At 41.2% G+C, this 25361-nt stretch overlaps 1 protein-coding gene across 1 annotated transcript; it reads left to right on the top strand.

Moving 5' to 3' along the window:
* Positions 1–2: 2 nt before the first annotated feature.
* On the top strand, positions 3–25361 carry PTCD2 (pentatricopeptide repeat domain 2; the record flags this gene model as incomplete). The annotated part of the gene is made up of 10 exons (XM_006775559.2): positions 3–87; positions 1386–1478; positions 5198–5327; positions 9504–9621; positions 12388–12466; positions 12879–12970; positions 15121–15234; positions 16590–16664; positions 22194–22307; positions 24527–25361. Coding segments are annotated over 10 exons (1125 nt in total), but the record flags the coding sequence as incomplete, so codon positions are not given.

A 25361-nucleotide genomic window follows, 5' to 3' on the forward strand; every position in this document is an offset into this window, starting at 1 on the left:
AGCAAGCCGTCCTGCGGGCGCTGCGGGCCTTGGTGTGTGCTGGGGTGGGAGGCTCTGGCTCCGCCGGCTGCCGCTGCCCCCTCGGAGGTATCCGCGGGCTCGCGCCGTGAAGGCGGGAGGGATGGGACCGAAGGGACCTTTACACCTCAGCGGGCATCACGTTGGAGAAATAACAGCGCCACGGCCACTTACTGGCCTGGAGCAGACGAGCGTGTCTTCGCGCGTGTGTGCCACGATGATCCCTGGGTGTCGTGGACACCCACGTGCCTGGGAACCAAAGGACAACCGGGCTGGGGTCTTGACCTTGGCGCTGCGGCATCCCCTGGGGCGGGGGGCGATGTTGCTCACCCCCCTGGGGGGCGGGGCCCGGCAGAGTTGCGGGGCTGAGTCCCAGCTCTGCAGCTAACGATCGGAAAGACCTTGAGCAGGTTCCTTCATCCGTACAATTAGTTATCCCTTCATCTCTTCGTGAAAATGAGTTTGAGAATGCCGATGAGGGATACAGTATGGAACCCTTTGTATCAGGCATTATTCTAATGTATTTACAGACATTCCTTTTCTCCTTACAACACCCAGTGACCGGGTACCATTCTTTTCTCCATTGACAGGGGAGGAAACAGCAAGTATAATAATAGCTCATGTGCCCGAGGTTAGAGGGAACTGGTAGGGGAGGGATTTGAAGACAGGCAGCCCCACAGCCGAGTTCTGCTGCCACCCTTCATGTGGACTGGCTCTCCATACGGCGATCGTTATTGTTACCTTTTCAGTGCAGTGCCCAGAGCTTCTTTTGGTGGTTGATTCTTTGGCCACAGCCTGGCATCCTAAAGAAGTGATGTTTCCCAAACTCATCGTTTCTGCTGAGCTGTGGCTAGTGGTTTCTGATCTATCCTGAGGTTACTGAGAGTCCACATGTGAGAGGCTATACTCCTCATTTCACAAATGACAGGCCTGGGGATTCCAGTGGTCACGCTATAGCTTTTTCCACTGCACTGTATGCTTCTACCTAGATAAGCCAAAATGAGATATTCCTGTTTTGCATTTAAACAATAGCCTTAAGTTTGTTTGTTTTAAAATCCCCTTGTTGTCCCTTAACCAGATGGTGAAAGTCTATTTGTCTTTCAGATCCCAGATCCCTGCCTTCCTGTCCCCATACACAATTAATCATTAGCTCCTTTTGCACACATAAACATAACTTGTCTTTGATTCGGATTTGCATCATCTGGTAGTTAGAGATGCTTTTTCCCCCACCAGGGTGACTGTTATATTTGTACCTATCTAGATGAATTATTTATACTAAATGAATCAGTTATTAGAGACAGTCATATTATTTGCCAAGTATAAAACAGTCAAAATGATATTAGTCTTTTTCTTTCTCTATTTTATAGCTAAAAGATATCTACTTACAGATAATGTTGTGAAATTGAAAGAATTTCAGCAAAAGAAGGTGGCTATTGCATACAGTCTTCCTGGTACCAAAGGTAATTGGATCTGTTTTGTTAATTCTTACATTGTTCTGTCATTCAAGTTTTCTCTATTTCTGTCCCTGTTCAGTCTCTCCTTCAATGTCTCAGAAAAATTGAGATGATTTGTTCTTAGTTTCCTAGTCTACCCTGACATGCACCTTTCATCTCATTCTCTACTACTGCAGAGTCTACAGCTCTCCTTTTAGTCCTTCACCCAGAATCCCAGAGAAATACTAAAACCAGTCCTCCTGATCCATGCCACTTGAAGGTTCATGGATCAGCAGCAACTGGGAGGTTGATGGGAATGCCAAACCTCAGGCCCTAGATGACTTGTATGCACAATGAAGTCCAAGAAGAACTGCTCCAGAAGACTGGTGTTCAAACTTTTTGATGAAACCCTTAGTAAAAAAATACACTTTATGTTACATCTCCAGTACCCACATACATAACTATATATAAGTGCAATAAAATGAAACAAAACAGTGTGCTATATGTGATGATGCATGTTCATATTTTCTACCCTGTGCTGGAAAAGTCAATAGGCTAAAACAAAGATTTATTTTAAACCTTAGCAAAATATTGACAATTATTGAGGCTAGGTGATGGGCACATGGGAGGTCAAACTACTTTTAGGTAGTTTGAAAACTTTTATTATAAAAAGTTAAAAATGCAACACCACCACGTAAGTCCTATTCCTTTTCAGCATCTGAGAAATATTATTGCATTCCTTCCCCCACTCCTGCACACTGAGTTTTTCCCCAGTCCTTTAAATCCCTTTATAAATACAGCAAGACTCTCCTCTCTCCTCTCTTTTAGTTACTCTTTTATTTTCTTTATTCATTTTTTTAGCTCTTCTTCATTTACTGTCAACTGTTTAAGAGCACCTATTTAACACTTCTTGCTTCTCTTCACTCACAGTCCAGCCCTCTGGAAATCAGTCTTCCTTCTCTGCTAATCATCTATATATATAAAAGCCTAATATGCAAATTGTCCCCATGGGAGTTTGACAGGGAGACCGATTGCTCGCTATGATGTGCGCTGGCCACCAGGGGACAGCGTGGAATGAAGGAAGGCCCTGGCCGGCAGCCGGGGAAGGGAGGCCCTAAGCCAGCAGGTGGATATCCCTCTCACAGTCCAGGACCCCTCGCTCCTTACCACCTGCCTGATCGCTGCTCCTTAGCACTGCCACTGCACTCACCAGCTGTGAGCCTGGCTTCTGGTTGAGCGGTGCTCCCTCTGTGGAAGCACACTGACCACCAGGGGCAGCTCCTGCATTGAGCATCTGCCCCTTGGTGTTCAGTGCACATCACAGTGACCTGTCGTTCTGGCCATTCAGCTGTAATGGTTGCTTAGACTTTTATTATGTAGAATAGATAGTCAGTCATGTGTTACCTAATCCATCACTGTTTCAGGTAACTTTCTATAAATATATCTTGTCCTCTTGACTAGACTTTGCTCTTTCAGGGTAGGAACCATACCTCTTGTGTATGAATATGTGATAAGCACTTACATCTTGATTGGTTAGTTTTAAAATACAAATTACATCCGTTGAAATTTTGGATTCTTAAGGTTTATTAAGAAGGACTCACAAGGCTCCTAGCCAGTTTGGCTCAGTGGATAGAGCGTCAGCCCTAGGACTGAAGGGTCTTGGGTTTGATTCCAGTCAAGGGCATGTTCCTCACTTGCAGGCTTGATCCCTGGCCCTGGTCAGGAGAGCATGCAGGAGGCATCCAATCCATGTGTCTCTCTCCCATCGATGTTTCTTTCTCTCTGTCTCTCCCTAAAAGTCAATGGAAAAATATCCTCTGGTGAGGATTAACAAAAAACAAAACAAAAAAAGGATAAAGAAGTACAAGATGTAAAGTCATTCCATTGAAATCTTTTATATTGGAAATTGTTCAGAACTATTTAATAGAACAAATCCTCTTAACTCTAAGAAGAAATAGAAGGAATGAAAATAAGAACAATAATGTCTCTGATTTACTGGCAGTTACTCTGCTGGCTCTGGGCTAAATGCTTCATGTATATTGTCTCAGGATAACCCCATGAGGTAGGTGTCATGATCCTAACTTTACATACAAGGAATCAGGTCTCACAGACAAGGGTCACCTCATAGCCTGCAAGTGACAGAGCCTAGATTTCAGTCCAGGTCCTTCTGTCGCTAAAACCTTTAATCATTATGTGGTTCTGCGAGTAAAGATGGGAGGGTCCATTACAGTATCAAACCCAGCGGGCCTTCTTTTCTTGTAAATCCAGAGCAGTGTCTGCCTCAACTTCCAGATATTGCATTTTCAATGTATATTGTGCCACTTCTTTAAGCAGCATTACAACAAGCCGGAAGCTCTGAGCCTTGGAGCAAATCCTGTGGACTTTTCTTGGCAATTTCTGTTACTGAAAATGGCTCTGCCTTTTGGTGCCTGCCTTGCCTCTCACCCCACATTCTGGTGAGAATACAGTTCCTTCCTAATGCCAAGAAGCTATTTTTCCTTTTGGGGTGTGATGGTCCCCACAGTTGATCAGACACAAGACAAGGGACAGAGACAGAGTATGATCACCTTGAAAAGAGTGACTTTTTTATCTACCCCATGCATTCTATAGTCCCGCAGTATGCTAACAACTGAGTAGGGAGAGACCAAGAGGAATGAAAGAGAGGTAAAGATGGGCCAAATGAAAGAGAAACAGACTATTTCTGAAACATGTGAGTCAACCACTGTGGACATTTTCCTTTCAGTTTTCCTGCTAGGTGCCCTGCCAATTAATGGTTTAGATATCTTGGTTACATTTTCTTTCTTTTTTCTCTCTCATAAGTCTCCTATAGATACAGTTCTTTGGGCTAAACCTCTGGGGTACTTTCAAACTAGTGTGCATAAGGATTATCAGATATTAAAAAACTAGAGGCTCAGTGCACAAAATTCATGCACTGGTAGGGTCCCTAGCAGCTGCCGGCTGCCGGCCAGGGCCTCCCTCCCTTCCCCGGCCAGCCCCACCCCCTGGTCGAACTCCCGGACAAACTCCCAGTTGAGGGGACAATTTGCATACTATTCTTTTATTATATAGAATACATATTCTTGTGCTCCTGTTCCCAGAGATTCTGTGTTGGACAGTCTTGAGTGGGGCCTGGGCTTTGCCCCGTGACCCAGATACTTTGTGTCACGCACCATCTCTGACACTGCCGGGGTCCAGCCCCAGCCGTCCAGGGGTTCCCAAAGGTGTGGACAGAGTCGGCGAAGAATGAAGGACACGGAGACAGCGTTCAGATGATCAGCATAGCTAGGTTCTCTCTTTATTCTAGGTGGATCCTCCTGTGCCTAGCTGAGGCCACAGAGAGAGATCCAGAGGCAAGCTGAGCCTTTATTTTATAGTCAGAGGTAAACAAGGTAGTGGTTACCATAGTTACACTGTTCTTGTGAGTTTCACTTGTTTTGGCAGCACTTGCTGGACCTCCCTCAGCGATTAGCTTCCCAGATAAGATCTAGGGAGCATCATAAGGTCAAGCCTAATTATGCTAAGAGGACTGTGCCCTCTAAGGTGGGCCTTGTGTGTGGCTTTGCCAACAGGTCCGAGGCTTAACCCTATAGCCGTGCCCCACATGACGCTACTCAAGGGGACCGGCCCATGATGGGAGCTGCGAGGCTGTGAGCCCCTCTCAGTGCCCCTTTGCAGTGTGCCAGGTTCTGGCTTCCCCTTCTCCCAGTCAACCTCAGTGATGGTCACCCTACTGTGCTTTCTTCCAGAAACCTATTTGAGCAGCTTGGAGGAGAAATTGACCCAGAACAAGCTCATCTTAAAGGAGGAGCTGAGAACCTTACTTCATTTATGTGAGTCCCGTGATGATGTGGAACTGGCTAAACATGTCATTTACAGGTGAGGCATTTCCTTAGAATTCTGCCAGTCTTTGTCTCTTCTTACTGTGTTGTTTCCTGCATAATTTCATCCACTTCCAAGGTTTAGGCATCACCGATGACTGCCAAATCTCTTGTCCAGATGCCTGCCCTGGGCTCTAGACATTTATATTCATTCTTCTAGCAAACACTTACTGGGTTCCTACTACATGCCAGGTGCTGGGATAGAAAAACAGGTAATACATGCCCCAAGAAATCAGCAGCATACTCACTAACTCCACCAACGCGTTCCTTAGGTCTTCACATGCAACTTATGCAAATTTCTTCCTTTTGCTGTGTTTTCTATTGCACTGACCAGTCACTCAGGACAGATATCTGTGAGCCTCTTTCCCCTAATCTCATTTGTTTCCTCCCTGACAGGATAAGAAATCCGACTGCTTCCACATTCCTGGTGTGTCTCATCTCTAGCCTTGCTCTCTCTGTCCCTGTTCCCAGTGTCTTAGTTCAGGCCTCAGTGTCTCTCACATGGATGACCAGTGGATTCCTAACTAGTCTCCCTTTTCCAGGCGTATGCCTATTCTGTGGTGTCTGATCCCTTGTCAGAGTTTCCCATGTCAGAAGGAGCTCACACAAAATCATAGTCTGCTGTTAAGAAATCCAGCAAAGGTTTTGCTCCCTTGGGAGAAAATATGGGCTTCATTTCAGATATTAAGTTCATTGCTTCTTTTCACCATTCTTTAAACATATATTTCTATACCTGAGCCTGCATTTATATTATACATTTATAGGGATAAAGATAAGGTATTCATATATAGAATACTGGAAGAATATATACCGAAAGTTAACTGTGGTTCTCTGGGAATTACACATTTTACATTTTTTGTTTGTCTAAACATGTACTTTCTGATTTCTCCAACTTGTCTATAGTGAACATTAGCAATTTTATAATGTGAAAAAATTGATGTTATTTTTAAAAAGGACAATTAAAAACTAAGTACAGAAAAACACCAAAAAAGTAGGAAGAACAATATATTCCAAATTCTGTTCCAGGTGTCTCTAGCTGCATAACAAACCACTCCGTGGTTTAAACAGCCATTATTTATTATTTCCCAGAGCACTGTGGGTCAGGAATTGAGGCCCGTCTCAGCTGGACGGTTCTTTGTTGGTGTAGTAGACTACTGTCACTTGCTCATCTGCAGGTCACTGGGCTGAGCTGGAAGGTCCAAGAAGGCTTCACCTGCATTCCCGATGTCTCAGTGCTCCTCACGTGGCCCTCTCCTTGTCGTGTCTCACCATTCGTGAGTCTAGCTTGAGCTGCACTAGCCCATGGTCAAGTGGGAGCTGCAGGCCTTGTAGAGCTACCCAGTAGTGGCACAGCTTCATTTCTGATGCATTCTCGTGGTCAAAGCAAGTGTCCTGCCAGCTCAGATCCACAGGAAGGGGAAAGGATTCCACCTCTAGATGGATGGATGGAGCAGCTTGCTCATGCAGGGAGAGGAGGAATTAATGGTGGCCCTCTTTGGGCCTACCTACCACTTCTAAGAAACCACTGTTAATATCTTGATATACTCTTCACCCTTGAACAACACAGGACTTGGGGCGCCGAAAATTCACATAGACTTAAGTTGTAAATTAACATCGTGGATTTACGACTGCAGATAGAAAATACATCCCTACCAATTATTTTCATACAAAGATATTATGATTTTGATAGGATCTATTTTACATAGTTGTAATTATTACTGTGAAAAAATATATATATTTTTTGTTTTCTAATTAGTATTATAGCATAAGTGTTTTTGCTTGTTAATCATATGCTTAGGAACCACATTTTAATGCATATACCATATTGCATCGTATGTTTGGTATTTTAATTAACTGTGCCTCTGTTGTTGAATGTCTAAATGATTTCTAACTTTTCATCAGTATGAATAGTGCCATGATTTATACTGGTGAAACTGTACGCATAAAACTTGTTCTTTATTTCCTTTTTGGGTTCAGAGGGAGTGAACCTTTTAAAGGTTGTCAGGATAAGCTGCCAGGTTATTTTCTGAATTTATTGTGGTTTATAATCACACTATACCAGCAAACCTAATTCTGTTATTTGTAATGATTAAGTTAAAATCATTAAAAATAACAGTTGTAGGCTAAAGTAAAGAAAATAATCTTATGTAGTTGAATCATTTAAGACCCTCTGGATAGCTTTACTACCCAAAGCTATCAGATGTTTAAAAGAGAAATAAAGCAGGATAAAAATTTGAACACTAAAAGTATGACTCATCCTTCCTTTATTGATGCTAATACTCTCTGCTCAGTTGCTGCCCTTCATTCTACTTGTGGACAGGTGGGCAAGTGGGAAAATGGGTGGGCCAGGGCATACCAACCCATCTCCTCTCTTCTGAGACAGGCGGCCCACGGCTGGGAAGAAGTATAGAGAGCTGAAATATAAGGCCTTTATTGGGCCAAAAGTGATGAGCAACCCAATCCCATCCTAATATTGACCATATTGGTTTACAGAGGGATTTTTAGATCCTCTAACTGGAACCAGAAGGTGATACATTATCTCTGTGACTTCCTAGGACTTTTATTTAGAACAAATGTCATTAAAATTGAGAAAACTTTTCTTTTTGTTTTGTTTTGAATCAGGCATAAGTTTCTCATGAGACTATTTACTGAGATATATTGATTTTTAAAGATGTTTTCCTCAGCGTGTCTTATATTTTATATGGAAGACTAGCTGTGTGCCAGGCATATTGCCTCATTTAATCCTCACAAAAACTCTGAGTTCTCTTCTTAGCTCCATTTTTACAGATAAGGAAACTGGAGCCCACAGTGATTAATTAATCTGCTCATGGTTACAGAGCTGGGATTTGAACTGTTATTTTGGAATGAGAGTTTAAAAATCCTTATTTATTACACTATATTGCCTTTTAATAACTTATTTTTCCAGTTTTATTGAAGTATGATTGACAAAAATGATATATATTTAAGATGTAACAACTTGATACTTTGATATAACTTAATTCTTAACTGTTGTAATGAAGCAACGAATATTTTTGTAGCTTCTGTAATTGGAATTTGAAATGTGCCTTTCAAAGTACACATTGCCATTCTATTTGGCAGTATATAAGCTTAGGATGGACTATGACTTTCCTCAGTGATTTCAGCAGGTTAAAGAATATTCTGTTATTTATTTATTTTTTAAATCTTTGTTGTTGAAAGTATTACATATGTCCCCCTTTTGTTCCCCATTGACCCCTTCCAGCCTGCCCCTGCCCCAAGCCTTCACCACCCTGTTGTCTGTGTCCATGGGTTATGCTTATATGCATATAAGTTCTTGGATTGATGAGTATTCTGTTTTTTAAAGTCAGAGCTGTCCTTGTAGTATTTGGGATTTATTCATATAATGAATGAATCTTTCTAAAATCTGATTTACATGTAATCATGAGGTACTTGTTCTGTTACCAGATTGTCTTCTTAGTGTCTAAAGCACAAAGAGTTGGCTATTGAAAGTGAAGTGGTGCTAGCAGTTTGCAGAGCTGAGGTTCTAACTGGCAGGCTACCTTGCATTGTTCTCTAATTACTGTTTCAGGCTGGGGAGGCACTCACCTTCACTGGATCCTGGATTTCTTCTGGCCTCCGGAAGAAATCTCAAGCCACTCTCTCTGAAATTTGCCCTTCCCTAAACCTGAATTTTTAGCTCACATATGTCTTTCCCAAGGTGAAGATTATCTGCCATCCTAGATGTAGATGAAGCAGCCTTGACAGGGACAGAGCAGCACCCCACCCCTTTCCCTTGCTCCTCTGTAGTTGGGCCAGTATAGAGACAGCACATTGTGATGGGCTCACAGATGCAAGACCCCTGCTGTTCTCTGACATATGCTCCCACTCAGTCAGTCCTATTGGGTTGTTGGTAAAGTGAGAAGATGATTACAATGTACATTTTCCTCTCTTTTATTTCACAGAGTGAGTGGGCCTCCAACACACCTTGTTTATTTAATTGTTTAACTAAGTACCTAAGGTATTTCTGCACTCCAGGATTCCTCTGATTATCTTCAGCCTGCAAGCCTCCCCTCCAGACTGTGAGAGTACCTCATTTTTTGTGTGTCCCAAACACCTAGCCAGGTGCATGTCTCGGCCTGTCAGTTCCTTTCCCTGCGTCCCACCATTTGGCTCATTGAATCATTTTTATTAACAGGTACTATGTAGAGAACAGACATGTCACCCTGGGAGAGTATAAGTTTGGACCACTTTTCATGAGGTTGTGCTACGAGTTGGATCTTGAGGAGTCTGCAGTGGAGCTCATCAAAGACCAGGTTATTGTCTTCTGATTGCCTTCCCTGCCAAAGCGATTTCCTTGTGCTGAGGATAAGGTGTTTTTCATGTTAGGAAAGGCATCTATCTCCCATATACACATTTTTATTAGAAAAAGGCTGCTGGGCTGAATGAATGAGCTGTTCCCCACATTTTTAAGGTTTCTTTGGAGCCAGTTCCTATGAAGAGATAAAGGTCTCTTTACACAGATGTGGAAGAGGTGTAAGTACAGACTGCAAGGTATCTACCTACCTTGGATAGGTAGGAGGTGTGTCCACCTGGGACTGACATCCTCCTTTTGAGGAGCTTTTGCTGGGGACAGTTTCACACAGGTTGCCATTTAAAGCTTGCCTTTCCTGTCCTTCCCCTGTGCTTCTCTCCTCTTCTTGTACTTTACTTCTGGTTGAAAGCCACGTTGTAAAGGGCTTTTCCATTTTTCAAATGCTTTCACATATTCCAATTTTCTTTTCCTAAAATCAGTAATAGCAATAATTATTTTTAAATTATTTATTGAATATTTACTATGTCCTCGGCTTAAGCACTTTATATGTTTCATGTGTTTCCCACAATAGCCCTGGTGAGCGAGATACTATTATTATTTATATTTTACAGAAGAAGAAACTGGGACTCTGAGACAGTATAAACTTATCTACTGTCAGAAGCATTGGTTAAATTTTGGGGCTGGGGCTGGCCGCCTGGGACATGTTAGTATTTTTAGGGACCGCCATAACTAAGCTGTCCTTCTGCCTCTTACTGTTTTTCCTATAAAGGGTTCTGTCCGTGGTGGAGCTGTTAACTCTCGGCTTGCCCCTCCTTTAAGAATACCCATGCATTAGAAAGATGACCATAGTATATTAGTAAGCAGAGAAAAGGTGGTTTCAGAACAGTATGGAGTAGTTTGAGCCCATTTTTTCTAAAAGAGGAAATATTCATACATATTTACATTTCAGTGTATATGTATTAAAAATATGGAAGGATAGACACTGAACTGCTACTTATCTTTAGGGGATAAAAGTGTAGGAAATTCTCATTTTTTACTTTAAACAGTTCTGTATTGTTTGACTATTTTACAATAAGCAGGTCTTAATGTTGTAATTTAAAGAAAACAAAAGTTTTACTATAATAAATCATAGCCATGAGTATAGTGATAAAAACAAAGAGAAAGTGAATGTAAAGTTTTGTTACTGTTTTTAGTTACCTGTGTGTGAAACATTCATGAATGGGTGAGCTTCCTGGAGTGGGATAAACTGAATTCCAATCAAATGACATAAAACCTAATCCTGCTTCCTCCTAACTTGTTATGTCCCCTCCCAGAATCCTGTGGTGTGGCCAGTGCGGTATCCACTAGCCCTGTGTATCTCTGGAGCCCTTGGACTGTGACTATATGTGTAAAAGTAGGTTTACAGTTGTTCGTTTGGAAAATAATAATAAATAATGATACAAGAATAAACTGTGTTTTGCATATTTACAACTGTAAACCTACTTTTGCCCCACTCTGTACATGATATATTTCAGATATTTGATATAAAAAGGAGAATGTAAAGTACTTTTTAATTAATGATTTTTTTAGTATTGAGTACATGTTTGAAATTATATTTTGGATTTAGTGCATTAAGTAACATTATTAAAACTGATTTTACGTATTTTTTACTTTTTTAAATGAGGCTACCTGAAAATTTAGAATAACATACATAGCTTGCCCTTGTGGCTTGCAGTATTTTTCTATGGACAGGGGTGCTCTGATGGCTTCCCATCCCACTCAGAATAGAACTCAGACCCCTCATCATTATCTAGTAGGCCCTTTATGGTGTCTCATCTCCTGCCACCTCCCCGGCTCACTTCATTCTGGACCATGTTCTTTCTCAGACATGCCAAGCTCCTGGCCTGAGACTAGAATGCTCTACACCTGCATCACTGAGCCTTTCTCCTTTACTGCATGAAGGTCTCTTCTCAGAGAGCCTTCCCTGATCCCCTCCCATCACTTTCTCCACCCCTCTGTCCTGTTCCATTCTTCTTCATGGCTCCTATTGAGACTTTAAGTTAAGCTCCACAGGTGATAAGCCCCTGGTGTTCAGGGCAGGTTCTGTGTGTTGTGTGCCACTTTTTGCTCTCAGCACCTAGACAGGAGCCGCATAGTGGGCTCTCAGAAAGGACAAATGGAGCAAGACATCCAGCGGCACATTTGAATAGCATGGCGTTCAAGGTGCTGAGGAAAAAATGTTGAGAACATTTAAAAATGTTTTAGTGAATTATTCACTAAATAATAATTATGATGACTAAAGTGAATTATTTCAAAAAGTGAACAGTCAGCTCTGTTTTATTTGTTTGCCAAAAGAAATTACTGTAGATGTTCCTGCCTTAGTCCTCAACTGTACTTCTAGCTGCCATTTCATGTTATTATGCTGCCACCCAGGTCCCAGGACCACCCCACCAGGGTTGATTGGCTTGTTTCTTTTCTCCTAAACATGACAGAACCACCATTTATGAATATGTTTTTCACCTTATTTCTGAAGAGATTTCTTACCAGATCTCTTGCCTCTTGTTAAGTATACCCATTGCCAAAGGCATGACACCCAATAGAGCGTACAGCATTTAAATTTTTTTGTAAAAGAAATCCTTGGTGTATCAGAAACTTATTAGAGAATTCATGAGGCCCAGTAATAAGGTGTGCACAAAAATAAGTCCTGGACAGATAAGGTGCAGTATAAGGATAATAATTCCTTAATAGTTTTAACTTTTAAACAAACTGTATTGTTTTTCTTCATTAGCAATTACGAGGTTTCTTCTCAGATTCTACGTCATTCAATATTTTGATGGACATGTTATTTATCAAAGGAAAATATAAAAGTAAGTATTGTAATTTATGTTTGCTGAAAAATTCTGCTCTCTTTGCCTGTGTACCTGTTAGAAAAAGCAATGGACCATACAAATGTGACCTTAACATTCCTGAAGAGTACCTGAATCAGGGAGACCTCATTCTTTATGTGTGAAAACATTGTTGCATCTTAATTCATGCCTTAAACTAAACACCCCGGATTTTACTTATGCTGACATTATAATAGGTTTTTAAATAGTAGGTCTTCCTGTGTCGTTAATTTTGAAATGTAGTTCATTGCTAAATGACTTTGATAAATAGCTTTTATTGTGCTAAATACAGCTTTAGTAGATGGTGCTGATTAGAACTCCGCGGATCAGCAGTAGAGGACTCTGAATTCACTTGACTGTATCTAAGAACCGGCCCTCTCCTGACTTTCGGCAGGTGCTTTGGAAGTATTGATCGAGATGAAAAACCAAGATGTGAAGTTCAGCAAAGATACCTATGTCCTTGCTTTTGCGATTTGCTACAAACTGGTAAGACTATCTCCTGTTAACCTTTAGAACATTGTGGATAGTGTTTGAAAAAGGATTTGGTTTTTTTTTTCTCTGCAGTAAAATTCAGTTCCTCGGAAATCAGTTTTCCATCTGGTGCAGATATTTCCATTTTAAATGTGTTCATTTTTAGAAAACTTAAGTTAGCCATGTCAGACAGTTTTATTATGGGAAAAGCAATTTCATTACTGTCACCCTTCCCTGGCAATTGTATAGATAGTGAAACAAGAAACAGTATGCTGCGCTCAAGCTCTGCTTTCGAGTGGCCTTGTTACAAGGCTCTTGCTGGACTCGGCTAGGCCAGTCTTCTCTGTGGCCCTCTCCATGGAAACCTTACATCCTTCATTGGCAAACTCAAGGGCTGCTTTGTCCTCATCTGTGAATTTATCTGTAATCACCTAAGTTGGAATCTCCTCCAACATCCCTAATGCTACTCTATTTGTCATGTATGTGACACTTGTAACACTGCCCACTGTTATATCACTAGAGTGTAAGCTCCTTGAGGCCTCTTGGCATGCCAGCACCTAAACCGTGCCTGGTACACAACCGGTCTTTAATAAATGTATGTGACATTAAAATGAACTCTCTGAGGAAAGCATGACTTATAAGTCCATATGTCATTACTGTATCAGGATTGTTTCTTACACAGAGAAACTCTCTTCATTATTTAATGAATGAATGGATAACTGAAATGGTACATTGACTTAAGATTCCGTGCTTAACTATAGTCATTCATGCCATTTAAACTCTGGAAACTTAGCAAAACCTTCTTATGTGAAAACAAAGGAACACCAGGCAAGGTAGAAGAGCATGGGCCATTGGACTTCCCTGAAAGGTGCAGCAGTATCACTTTTCCCAAACAAGAGAGGTAGTTGGGTTGCAGTGGAAAGAAAACTAACGTGGAAATTGAGAAACTGGGAGTCTAGTCTCAATTTTACATTAACCGGCTCTAACCTGGGCACTTTCCTCATTTGTGAAATGAGGGGCTTGGATTCAGGGGTCAGCCCACTTACTCTGCGAAAGGCAGGATAATATTTTAGGCCACATGCAGTCTCTGACACATATTTTTTGTGTTTTTATAAACTTAAAAGAGTAAAAAACATGTTAGCCATAGGCTGGGTTTGGCCTGAGGGTCTTAGTTTGCTGGCCCCTGGGTTTTTAGATGCTCCTTTCCAAGCACACCTTTCTGAGATCCTGTGAAACAGAAGCCAGCAGAACTCACAGCACTTGAGCGTCAGCTATTCAGCACGGTGACACCCAGTCTTCTGACCTACTTAGTGAGGCCTCCCTGAGTATATACTGAAGTGGGGAGAATTTACTTCTACCACTGACGGAGGGCCAGAGGACTTTTGTTTCACTCAGAGGAATCTGGAGGTGAAAATCCAACTGCTCAGCCATTCCAAGTTCCAAGCCAGTTCTGGGAACTGTCCTCTCTCGTCAAGTTCAGGATTTACTGTAGGATTTGAGTTGTGAGTTATGTCATGTCAGTTGTACATAGATGCAAAGCTGATGCCGCTCTCATAGCCTAGTCCACCTATAGCATGAACCAAGGAGAGGACTCAGCTTTCCCAGTGCCGTCTGCTGGCTTGTGCTTCACTCACATTCTTGGAGGGGTTTTTGTTTGTTTGTTTTTAAGTTTTCTGATTGTCTGGGATTCTTTCATGATTAATGTTCAAATTGGTGTTCGTGTTTTCAGATATTTGACTTATGTGGATATTTTCAGATTGGAAATCCCCTCAGGAAAAGTTGTCCTGTGTTGCTGAGCTTTCCTCTATTATGTGATATGGTAGCAGGCCAAATCTTTATACTTTTATGTTATGGGACTGATGTCTAAAAACCCATCCACCCAGATACAAAGAGACCTGTATGTTTGCTGGTGAAACTGCCCCAAGTCAGAAAATTGACAAAGAGCTTTAAAAATAAAGTTAGTTTAGATTTGAGCTACTAACATATAGATAACCTGGTCTATTTACAAATAGTCTCTATATGGATCTTAATCATTTAATAGGTTTGAGATAGGCTCTGGGATTATTTTTGCAAAAGGAAATCTGAAATACTGAGCACTGTTAATCATTTTATTCAACTTAAAACTTCATGGCATTTATTGATTGAGCAATCCCATCTCCTTCTAGAATAGCCCTGAGTCTTTTAAAGTCTGCACCACATTAAGGGAAGAAGCCCTAATCAAAGGAGATGTCCTTGCCAAGAGAGCATGCTATTTTGCTGTGGCACTAGCTCTGAATCAGGTAAGGCTTCGGGGTGCCCATACCTGAACTGGGAATGGGAAGGATGTTACCGCTGTCATTTCTTTTATTTATTTTTCCCTTCTGGCCGTATCAAAGAAAATAAAGAGACCAATGCCTTTGGTGCCATGGCAACCTGCATCTATACCTATGTCTCTGAAGAGTGTTTCCATTTACAGTTAAGGGCATGACATGCATTCTATTTTGAAGGGACTGGCCAAGATCCTGTGGAGAATCAATGGGGGAAGCTGGCCTCTGAGAGAAATTTCTCAAGTAATGAAAATGAAAATTTTAAGTAATCTATTTACTATATGATGTTCTTAGAGAAAGTGTAATTTAATGTTCTCCAAAGCGGAAACACCTCAGATGATTGAGGACTCCCACAATGAGCCTATTGTAGAATTGGAGTCCATCATATACTAGTAGTTCATAGTTAGACCCAAATACTCTTATTTGGAAGAGACTTTAGTGATCTTTTAGCCTCCCCCTCTCACCGGACAAATGGAAACAGCTGAGGCCCAGAGAGAAGATAGGACCTCCCTATCTTCATACCTCAGTGAAGGACAGTTAAAGCTGGAACCCTGGAACACCTCCCTTGAAGAGCCCCTCCCAAGATGTCCTACTCCAAAGCCTAAGAAAATGTGAACTACTTTACGCTACAAATATGCACAGGCTTTATTCTCCCTGGCCATTGGGAATGGGCATGGAATTGGTTTTCAATGAAAAGTCTCTTTGTTGCTGCCATAGTGACATACTGCTTCCTGCAAATATGGCTTATCACGTTAAGTCCTTGATTAGCTTCATCTTTGCCACCAAAAGGATCCAGAGAACTTGTCATTACTAGTCCTAAACTCTGTTACATCATTGTAAATGGGAATTTAGGTTTTGTACTTCAGGTTGTGCCCCTCACCTCTGAGAATTACTCTCTGGGCTCTCTCTGAGAAAGGCAGCAGTGGTCTCCTCTCACTTCTTTAGACAACCTGAGCTCCATCTCCAGGATTCCCACCTCTTCTGTGGTCTGAGGTTTCTGCTATGTTCTAATTATGTCAGAGATTGTCAAAGATGGGTGTGTTGTTGTTTTTAAAGCTCATTCCAGTGGGAGAAGGGGAAATGTAAACTTTATGCCTCCCTCTTAAAAATTGGAACTTTGGTAGGTGTTAAAACATTTAGTAACATGATACTGTTGGACACATTTTATAGAATGTGCATTCTTGATTACCAAAAATCTCTTTTTCTTTGTGGACCTCAAAGCCCTGGTGCACCACGAATAGGAATATCCTGACGTCTTTAAATGATCTTTATGATAGCAGTGTAACGTTCATGTGACTTAGGGTATGATTTGTTTTTCTTCTTTCTAGAACCAAGTGGAAAAAGCTACATCCATTTTTTCTCAAATCATGAAGCCAGAAAGCATAATCTGCGCTAATTTAAATGTAAGTGACTTCTTTATGGTTTAAAGAAAGGCTAGAAATGTCCTAAAATGATGTTTAGAGTTTTTCTCTGTGTATAATGACTTGATCTCCCAAGGGCTTCATTCAATTTATTCATTTATTGAGCTCTGTGAAAGTTACAGTATGGCCCCTGTGAGGGGAGTCAACACAGCCTTTGCTTCTGGGAGTTTGTTAATAGGTGGGAAATGTAGATATGCTTAGATATTAGACATGGCTAAATGCTACAGGTATTAACACATGACTACAGAAAGTGGTAGATGTAGAGAGAAGGGAGATAGACCCTCTTTACTAAGACTTGAGAGAAACCTGTGTGCAAATTGTATCCTATCCATTTACGTAACTCATGGAGTATATCTGTACTGCATAAAATAGTGCTCACTCGATAAAGGTTGTCTGTGTTCATTCTCATGCTGCTAGCTAGCCATGGCCCATCTGCCCTGGTGAATAGAGTCACCTATCCCTTCCTTTCCCAAGACTGGGTGTCTAAGCAGACAGGTCAGAGTGGGTGGGTAAGCCTGAAAAGCTCATAGGCTCAAGCAGGTCTGGGAGGCCAAGGTGGCAAAGGTCCCGAGTCCAGAAGTCAGGCTATCTGAGCAGCCAGTAAGCCAAACAGACTTGGGAGCCTCCTCTGCCAGCAGGTGCCACATGTATTTTACCTTCTCTGCTTACTACTGGATATGGACAGCTCTGGGGATCCCAAGTGTGTAACTGCTTCTGAGAGAGAGAGTGTCATGATTGGACAGGAGTAGAATTGCTAGGATTCCAAGCGGTTCATAGCATCATAGGAAGGAAATACAGGTGAGTGGAGTTTTATGTGGACTATTAGAGTTGATGTGAGTTTGTGGGGATCAGTGATTGGTGGTGAGACGTTGAAGGGAGTGAGATTGGCAGGATTCTAATATAATTTAGCTAAGGTGCCATCCTATATACTTTATATTTGTTGGTTCACAGTATACAACATTGTCAGGACAATATGTATCCATATTATACATGTGAAAACAACGATTCAAAGGGTAAGTAAATTACCCAAGTTCTCACAGTTAATTACATAGCAGAGTCAGAGTTTTAACACCAACAAATCTGTTTGACTACAAATCCCAGGGTCCCCCCGCTCCAGACCTGCAGGGATAAGGGCGTGTCTCTTCTCCGGGACTGCTCTCTCAGCTCCTCCTGAATAATGAAAAGAACATAGGACTGGAAGTCAAAAATGGAATCTGCTTTCGTGCACATATTCCGTGCCCATGCCTTTAGAGTCCTCGTCTAGTTCAGTCCTTGACTATCTCTCTCAGTTGTTATGAAAATGTAGTAATTTTTTTTTTCCAAATGAGAAAGTGCTTTGGTGGAAGTAAAACATGAGCCTGTTGAGAGTGTAGCTGTCCACTCACAACAGGAGGAGAAATCTGAGAGAGGTGGGAAGCGCACTCAAGAGCCAGGCGCTGGACCAGCCCCTTTTCTCTGAGAGCTGGAAGGAAAGGCAGCTGGTAAATGTGGTGGAATGGGCATGATTCAGGCAAGGACGATATGAGGAACCTTGAGCCGATCTTGACTATGAATCATCTTGATTGGGTCACAGATTTATCTGTTGTCAGGAAATTTAAAGATAGTTTTATTGTTTAAAAATTTTCACTTGGGAAATTTTTCCAAATGTCCACTCTAAATTTCTCATATTTCAATATAAGCCTATTTCATCTTCCTCAGGACTGATGAAAAAAGAGCTGGTTGACATTTTCAGATTTAATAATCTTTCAAATTCTGGGTATCTGTTATTAGAACAGGTTTTTTTGAAAAAAAAAAAAGATTTAATGGGCCTAGCCTCTCCAAGACTGAGTCATCTACTTGGAATCCTTAAGGGAAATTTGTTAATTTTTAAGAAATGGAAACCTGACAAGTTGGCTGAGTAGAGAGTCTGTTCAATCAGTAATAGCAGGAATAAATGAAGTTTTTTCCTGATCTACTTTAAAAATTATGCCTTATACTAAAATCTTTCTCTATTGCCAATTGGAATTTGCATTTTCCCAATTATTCCCCCTCAATTTCTTTTTATTGAAATTCCTCCTGCTGCCAATATGACCCAGAGGATCTGGTTTCCCATTTTCCCAGCTATATGTGTTATATATTGAACTAATTTAGCAGATAAAATCAAAGCACATCTATGTTGACTTTGCCCTTTTAGTCTAAATTTAAACCCATGCATCTCAAAAGAACTATGACCCCCTCTTTAGCAGCACTGTTCAGTATCAAAGGATTAATTTATACTTTCAAATATGTCTGAAAAGTATCAGATACCAACACAGGGTAACTTTCCACTGATTCTATTTTATTTCTGATCATTTCTCTAGAAATCTGGTAGTCTCCAGATGGAGACTAATTTTGGAATTGAATTACCTTGCAAGGGAATTGACAAGTGGTTAGTTTTGCTGCTTTTATAATTTATTTATTGACACAGGTGAATTCTTTAATGCCCTTTTCTACTACTGACCAAGGTCACCCTAAAGTTCTGGCTCATGCTGGGAAGTCCTTTAGGTTACACAGGTAGGAAAGGAGACAGGACTCACTGCTCATAAATCCTGTTGTGGCAGCACCTCAGCTGTATGCATAAAGAATTGCTTTTGGGTGGGAGCAATGTAGACTCTAAAAACACAAGAGTCTGTACAAATTAGAGGTTTTCGCTTTCTCTCAGGTAGAAAGCCAGAGGTGATCAGACTAGGTCTGGTGTGATATTCCATGATATCCTCAGGGACCCAGCCTCTCTCTATTTCCACACCACCATCCTAAGCACGGGGCTTCCATCCATTGTGCTGCTATTCCAGCAAGAAGTAGGAAGACTGGAGAGGACAAAGAAGTTACCACCTTTTAAGAATGCTTTCCTATTTGTCTCAACCAAAAATTGGTATTTATAAGTTATTGTGCAGAACTTAATTCCATGACCTCACCTAGTTGCAAAGAAACCTGAGAAATAGAGCCTTTGAGTTCCATACGTCATAGCATCAGTTAAAATTAGGGGGTTCTGTCATCAAAAAAAGAAGGGCGAATAGATATTGTTTATAGCAGTCTCTACCATGCTATGATATTCTACTTCAAATATAGCAAACTTAAAAAAAAAGAGAGAGAGAGAATAAAGAAATGCAAATTTCTGGCATGTTTACGGCTTCTTTTTGGTCAAAGGTATCTAATGATTTGTCAGCATTTCCCAAAGCCTCAGAAAATCAGAAGTATGTGTTCTTTTAATAGTTTTTCTTACCCAAGTTTCCCTTACTCCTTGCTAATTCAATTTTCCTAGCCTTTTGTTTGACATCTGTAAGATTAAAGCAATGTGCTGTGCCCTGAGACCTCAGTTTGAAACAAGCTCCTAGCTTTAAATTTTCTCTTTGTCTTTCATCAGTAACTGCCTCATCCATATTGCCCTTCATCAGTATATTCATAAGGTATTGAACCTTACTCTTGAAATCCCTACTGAATCAGAGATAGTTGTTGGAGACAAGGAGAGAAATTAGGAAAAAATAGGAAGAAAAGTTGAAATCTTACAGGAGCACATCATTAAAAGTTTGTAGTATGGAGCTCCAGGAGGTTTATCATTGAAAATGGCTGTGCTCCCCTTCTCCTTCATTAGTTTGAGGGTCTACCAGGTGCCAGGCACTGGAGATGTTGCATTTAATAAAAGTAGATTTATCTTTGATTTCAATAGAACAGTCCACTGCCAACCAAATTCAGTTTTTATTAACAAGGGTGTTAAGAACTATTAAGAGTGGCGATTTTACCCTCCTTCCAAATTATGAGTTATCTTGCTACAGTTTAGGGTGCTGGTAGAGTATATGAGACGTTAGGAAGTGAGGATGTTGTTTACGCACAGCAATGGGAGTAGCAAGAATATTAACATTTTTGCATCAGTTCCCTGAGCCTCAGTTACATGGGGTGATATGAAGAGGTCTACAGTATATGCCTCTTGTCCGTACTGGGTCTTACATTTTAAGAGAGCAACCCTGAATTTGGGGAACCCAAATCTGTTATAATGGGCAGTAAGCATCCCTGCCCTTTGCTCTGGGTGAGACACTGTGTCTGTCTTCCCAGACTGTTGGTTATGCAAACATCCTTGAGAAGATAGTTTGGAAAAAAGGCTATCAGTGCTTCTGCTCAAATGTGAGAGACCCTGGAGGGTTGTCTCCCAACAGAGGGTATGCTCATGATTTTGCCTGTGCTTTGGGACACTGAACTTAGATCAGGGCCTTGGGATTTAGCCTACTTACGATCATTCCATGCAGTTCTGCAGGACCAAAGTAACCCCTTATCCTTTTCAATTGCTCAACAAACATAAAATGTTAGAAATGGACTATTGAGAGAACTTAGCTGGTTTGGCATATAAAAGGAATATCTCTTCCAAAAAAATTACTTTTCCTAAGGATCAAGAGCCTTAAAAATGTTTATAGCTTTTAACTTTGTAATTTCACTTCTGGGAATTAGGTCTGAGAAATTAAGTTTATTTTTTAAAAATGCATGCACATTTATCAATATGATAAAGCATGGTGTTAATTTGTTTGGTGCATTATTTTATTTATATGATGAATTGCTATACATGCACATTCATCATTATAAAAGAGGTGTTCTTTTGTTCTAAAATGTCTTTTTAATGTTGTAAGATAATGTTCTTTGTGTGATAATTGATAAAAAGAAGAATCAAAATCTGGGGAAAATTAATATATTTGGAAGATAATGCATGAAATTACAAACAATGGTTAACGTTAGTTGGTAAATTCTGAGTTATTCTCACTTTATTTAAACTTTTCTATATTTTTCCAATTGTTCTAATAAATATTGGTGATAAGGGGGGAAACGTGTTGCTTTTCTCTTATGTTGTTTTGGTCTAATGGAAGGCAGTTAGTAATATCATTTTGAAAGCCAGGTGCAGTACCCAGTTTTGAAAGTTCCTAAATAAAGGTGCCTCTATTTAGGATTTTAACCAGTTCCCACTGTTACCTGCAACAGCCTATTCTTCTGGAATTTCTCAACCAAAAATTAATAAATGAAAAAAGGTAAAGGTATCATTTACCCGAGAGCCGAGATTGTCTGATTGTCAGAGCCTCCGAATCTAGAGGCTATAGGAAGAAAGTGATAGTAATGTCACTTGGGTAAACCTGTGTGCTAGCATTTTATTTAATGTTCACAATAACTAAAAATGTGAGATGTAAAGTTTCCCCCCTCATTTTACAAATAAAGAAATTGAAAGGGAGATTAAGTACCGGCCTGTGTCACACAGCTAATAATTGCCAATGCTGGGAATCCAGCCCCAAATCTGTGTTCTCTCCATTTCTATCCTTAGGCAAGTGTTGCATTTGTGGCATTTTGATTTGTCCCTGGAAAATAAGTTTTTGCTGGCAGACATGCATTTGAAGGATTTTTTTTGAACTTGTGCAAGCAAATGGTTAGGAAATAGCATGAAAAACGGGGTAGATGCCTATAAATATAGGCTTCTGTAACTGGCTCAGTTTTATTTTACTTGTCTTTTTTTTTATTCAGCTTATGATCCATATTCAGTCAAATATGTTGAAAACCCTGATAGAGATACTAAAGGATGCCACAGAGGAAAATGTATCACAATTTGTGAAAAAACTTAAGTTCTCAGAAGAAGTGGTGAGTATGTGGTTGCTGCAGAAATCATTAAAAGGTGAAGGGCACACTTTTAAAAGGCCCCCTCCTTGTCCTGGCTGGTGTGGCTCGGTTGGTTGGGTGTTGTCCTGTGCACCGAAGCGTTGCCAGTTGGATTCCCAGTCAGGGCATATACTTGGGTTGCGGGCTTGATCCCCAGTAGTGGGTGTGCAAAAGGCAGCCAATCTGTGTTTTGATCTCACATCGATGTTTCTCTCTCTCTCTCTCTCTCTCTCTCCTTCTCCCTTCCTCTCTCTCTAGAAAAATCAATAAAAAAATCTTTAAAAAACAAAACCCAGAGAAGGCCACCTCCTTAGAGAGATGGTCACATAGGGCAACCTGTCTGTTGTTCCTGTTGTCAGGCTTCTCTCTGTGGGTACAAAGATTTTTTCCTTCAAGCATAATATATCCTCTAAAATGCTAGGAAAACTTTTCCCCTTTACATTATTCTTCCCCCACACTGTTTTCAAGGGTCCCAGCCCTCTTATTCCTCTCTCCTCAACCCTCCAATACCTTCTCCCGACGCTTCACTCTCACTTGATGAGCTTGCTTCCTGCCTCATGGAGGAAACAGGAGCAATCAGAGGAGAAGTGTTGCCCATCGACAGCCTTCTTGTGCTCTCTCTCTCTCTGCTCAGCCTTCCCTCCCAAAGCCATGGCGGCCGCTCCCAGTTGTGCCCTGGAGCTCATCCCCTCTGACCCACTCCAGGGCACCAGTTCTTTTTAAGAACATTAAGAAGTGCTTAAACTTCTTACCTGACAGTTCAGTGGGGAGACCTTGTTGAAAGGAAGGTGTGCAGGGTTATGATATATTTAGAAGATGATCAAAGGACACTAGTATGGTAGGAACCTTGATTACAATTAAATTTTCATCAAGAAATATTGTTAGGTTATATTGTTAATAAGTATTGAACTAAACAAAATGTTAATTTGTTCAGAAAGTAGCTTCACATTCTAATTTAGAGCTCACCCATTTTCGTAGAATTAAATATCATTCATATACTTATGACTCCAATATTTATACCTGTGGTCTAGACCTATCCTCCATGCTTCATTCTGACATATCCAACAACCTCTTGACATTTCCACCTACATGTTTCGAGGCATCCAAGTCATGCCCAAAACAGAACTCTTGATTTTCCCTCTGCAGATCTGTCCTCCCATCTTCTCATCTCAGCTAATGACATCACCCATCACCAAGTTATAGAGCCCAAGTTGGGAAGATGTCTTTGATTCCTCCCTTTCCTTCACCCCCTCAACAATAAATTTTTAAAAGTTTAAATCTAAAATGTATCTCACATACATCTACTCCATCTCTGCTATACGTTTCCCAGTACATCATCCTCTCATCTGGGCTAATATGGGGGCCTCCAGATCAGTCTCCACATTCTCGTACCCACCAGTTCTCCACACAGCTTTATTATAAACCGAAATCAGATCATGTCCCAGTTTGGACCCTCTGATGGCTTTTAGAATAAATTCCAAAGAACTTACCATGGGCAACACCAAAGCCAACATTCAAGTGATGATGGGAGGAAGTGGGAGGAGGAAAACCAGGCCAGAGGGAAGAGGGTGCAAAGGAAGAGCAAGCGGCCTGTAGAGCTGCATGTACTCTGGGGTACAGAAGTCCCTCATACTTGTTTTCTGCCATTAACCTTGGCCAGCAGGACACTGAGTAACAGGGGCATGGCCTCACCTCTCCTTGTGAGAATCCGCACATTCAGTCTGTCTCCCAAGACTGAAGGTGTCTTCATTCTCACCTCAAACACACTCTGAAAAACACCAGAATGGAAGGTGTTCCTAACCTAACACAAAATGTGTTGTTGTTGTTTTTTTAAAGATTTTCAATCTCTGAAAAAAACGCAGGCACAAAAAACAAACTTACCATGCACTATAAAGCCCTATGTAATTTGGCCCTGCTTCCTGTTCTGGTCATTAAATTGGGTAAACGTGTTCCATTTGTGCCATGTAACCCTTTCCCCCCACTTTTAAAAGACATTGGGCATGATTTTCAAGCACCAATTCTGCATTTTGTGTGTAGCTTGTGGAGTCCCTGAAGCTAGTCATGCCTTTGTGTGTCCCAGTACCCTGGTTTTTACCTCTAGGTACACGCTTACATTTCTGCCCCTGCTTCTCGGAGGATAGAAAGAACAAGGGAAGAAGCTTGCGTAGATGTAATGATTTTGCTTTTTTGTGTTTTTCCAGCTGGCTAAAGTGAGGAGAAAAGTGAAGGATGTGCCTGCGCTTCTGGCCACCTTTGACGAGCTCTATGGGAAACTGCACATAAACGGCCAGGTCACCACTCACAGTTTGGATGCTCTGCTCTGCCACACCCCCAAACAACTGACGTCCCACATGGTACTCATAAACAAGAGGACAGTTAGCCGCCGGACCTTCCAGCCGCTCAGCCAGTCCTTGTGGGCTGAGTAACCTTTAGTCCATCCCCCCGTGGGATGGGTCTGAGGTGGAGGGGACTTGCTTGTAGTGAGTTATTGGCATCCTAAGAAATCAGGCACCGAACTCCAGTGGACTCTGTACTAGCATCTGGTCTCCTTAATGTCTGGGTTCATTGAGTGCTGGCTTGCTGACCTGGGAAGTTAATCCATTTGAGGTCTAGATACAAGGGTCAGAAAGCTGAGCTCCCTCAGAAAGAGGCTTCTTCTGGTCAACTGCTGAGGATCCTTGAAGGAATATGGTCAGAGCCTGCAGTCCAGCTTCCAGCACCCATGCACCTGATAAGCAAAAGTGGAGGGAATTTCATTGTACACGGTCAGTTCTGACTAACTGAAGGGATGCTTACTTGCTGAATTCAGACATTCTGAACCCCAGGGCCACCATGCTGGGAAGTAGCTCAGGATTTTCTCACTGCTTCTGTCATCATTTACCTGTGACCCCAAACAAGGTACGTGGGCCCTCATTTGCCATCTGTAAAATAAGAGTGCCTGTAGGCATCATGTATTGATTTGAATTTTTCATTCAAGTTTCAGTAGGGTCAAATTTTCTCAAAAATTAAAAAAAATAAAAACGGTTCCAAGAACTT

This window comes from Myotis davidii, unplaced genomic scaffold (genome assembly GCF_000327345.1).
Source record: "Myotis davidii unplaced genomic scaffold, ASM32734v1 scaffold44, whole genome shotgun sequence".
In the NCBI taxonomy this organism is placed as follows: Eukaryota; Metazoa; Chordata; class Mammalia; order Chiroptera; family Vespertilionidae; genus Myotis; species Myotis davidii.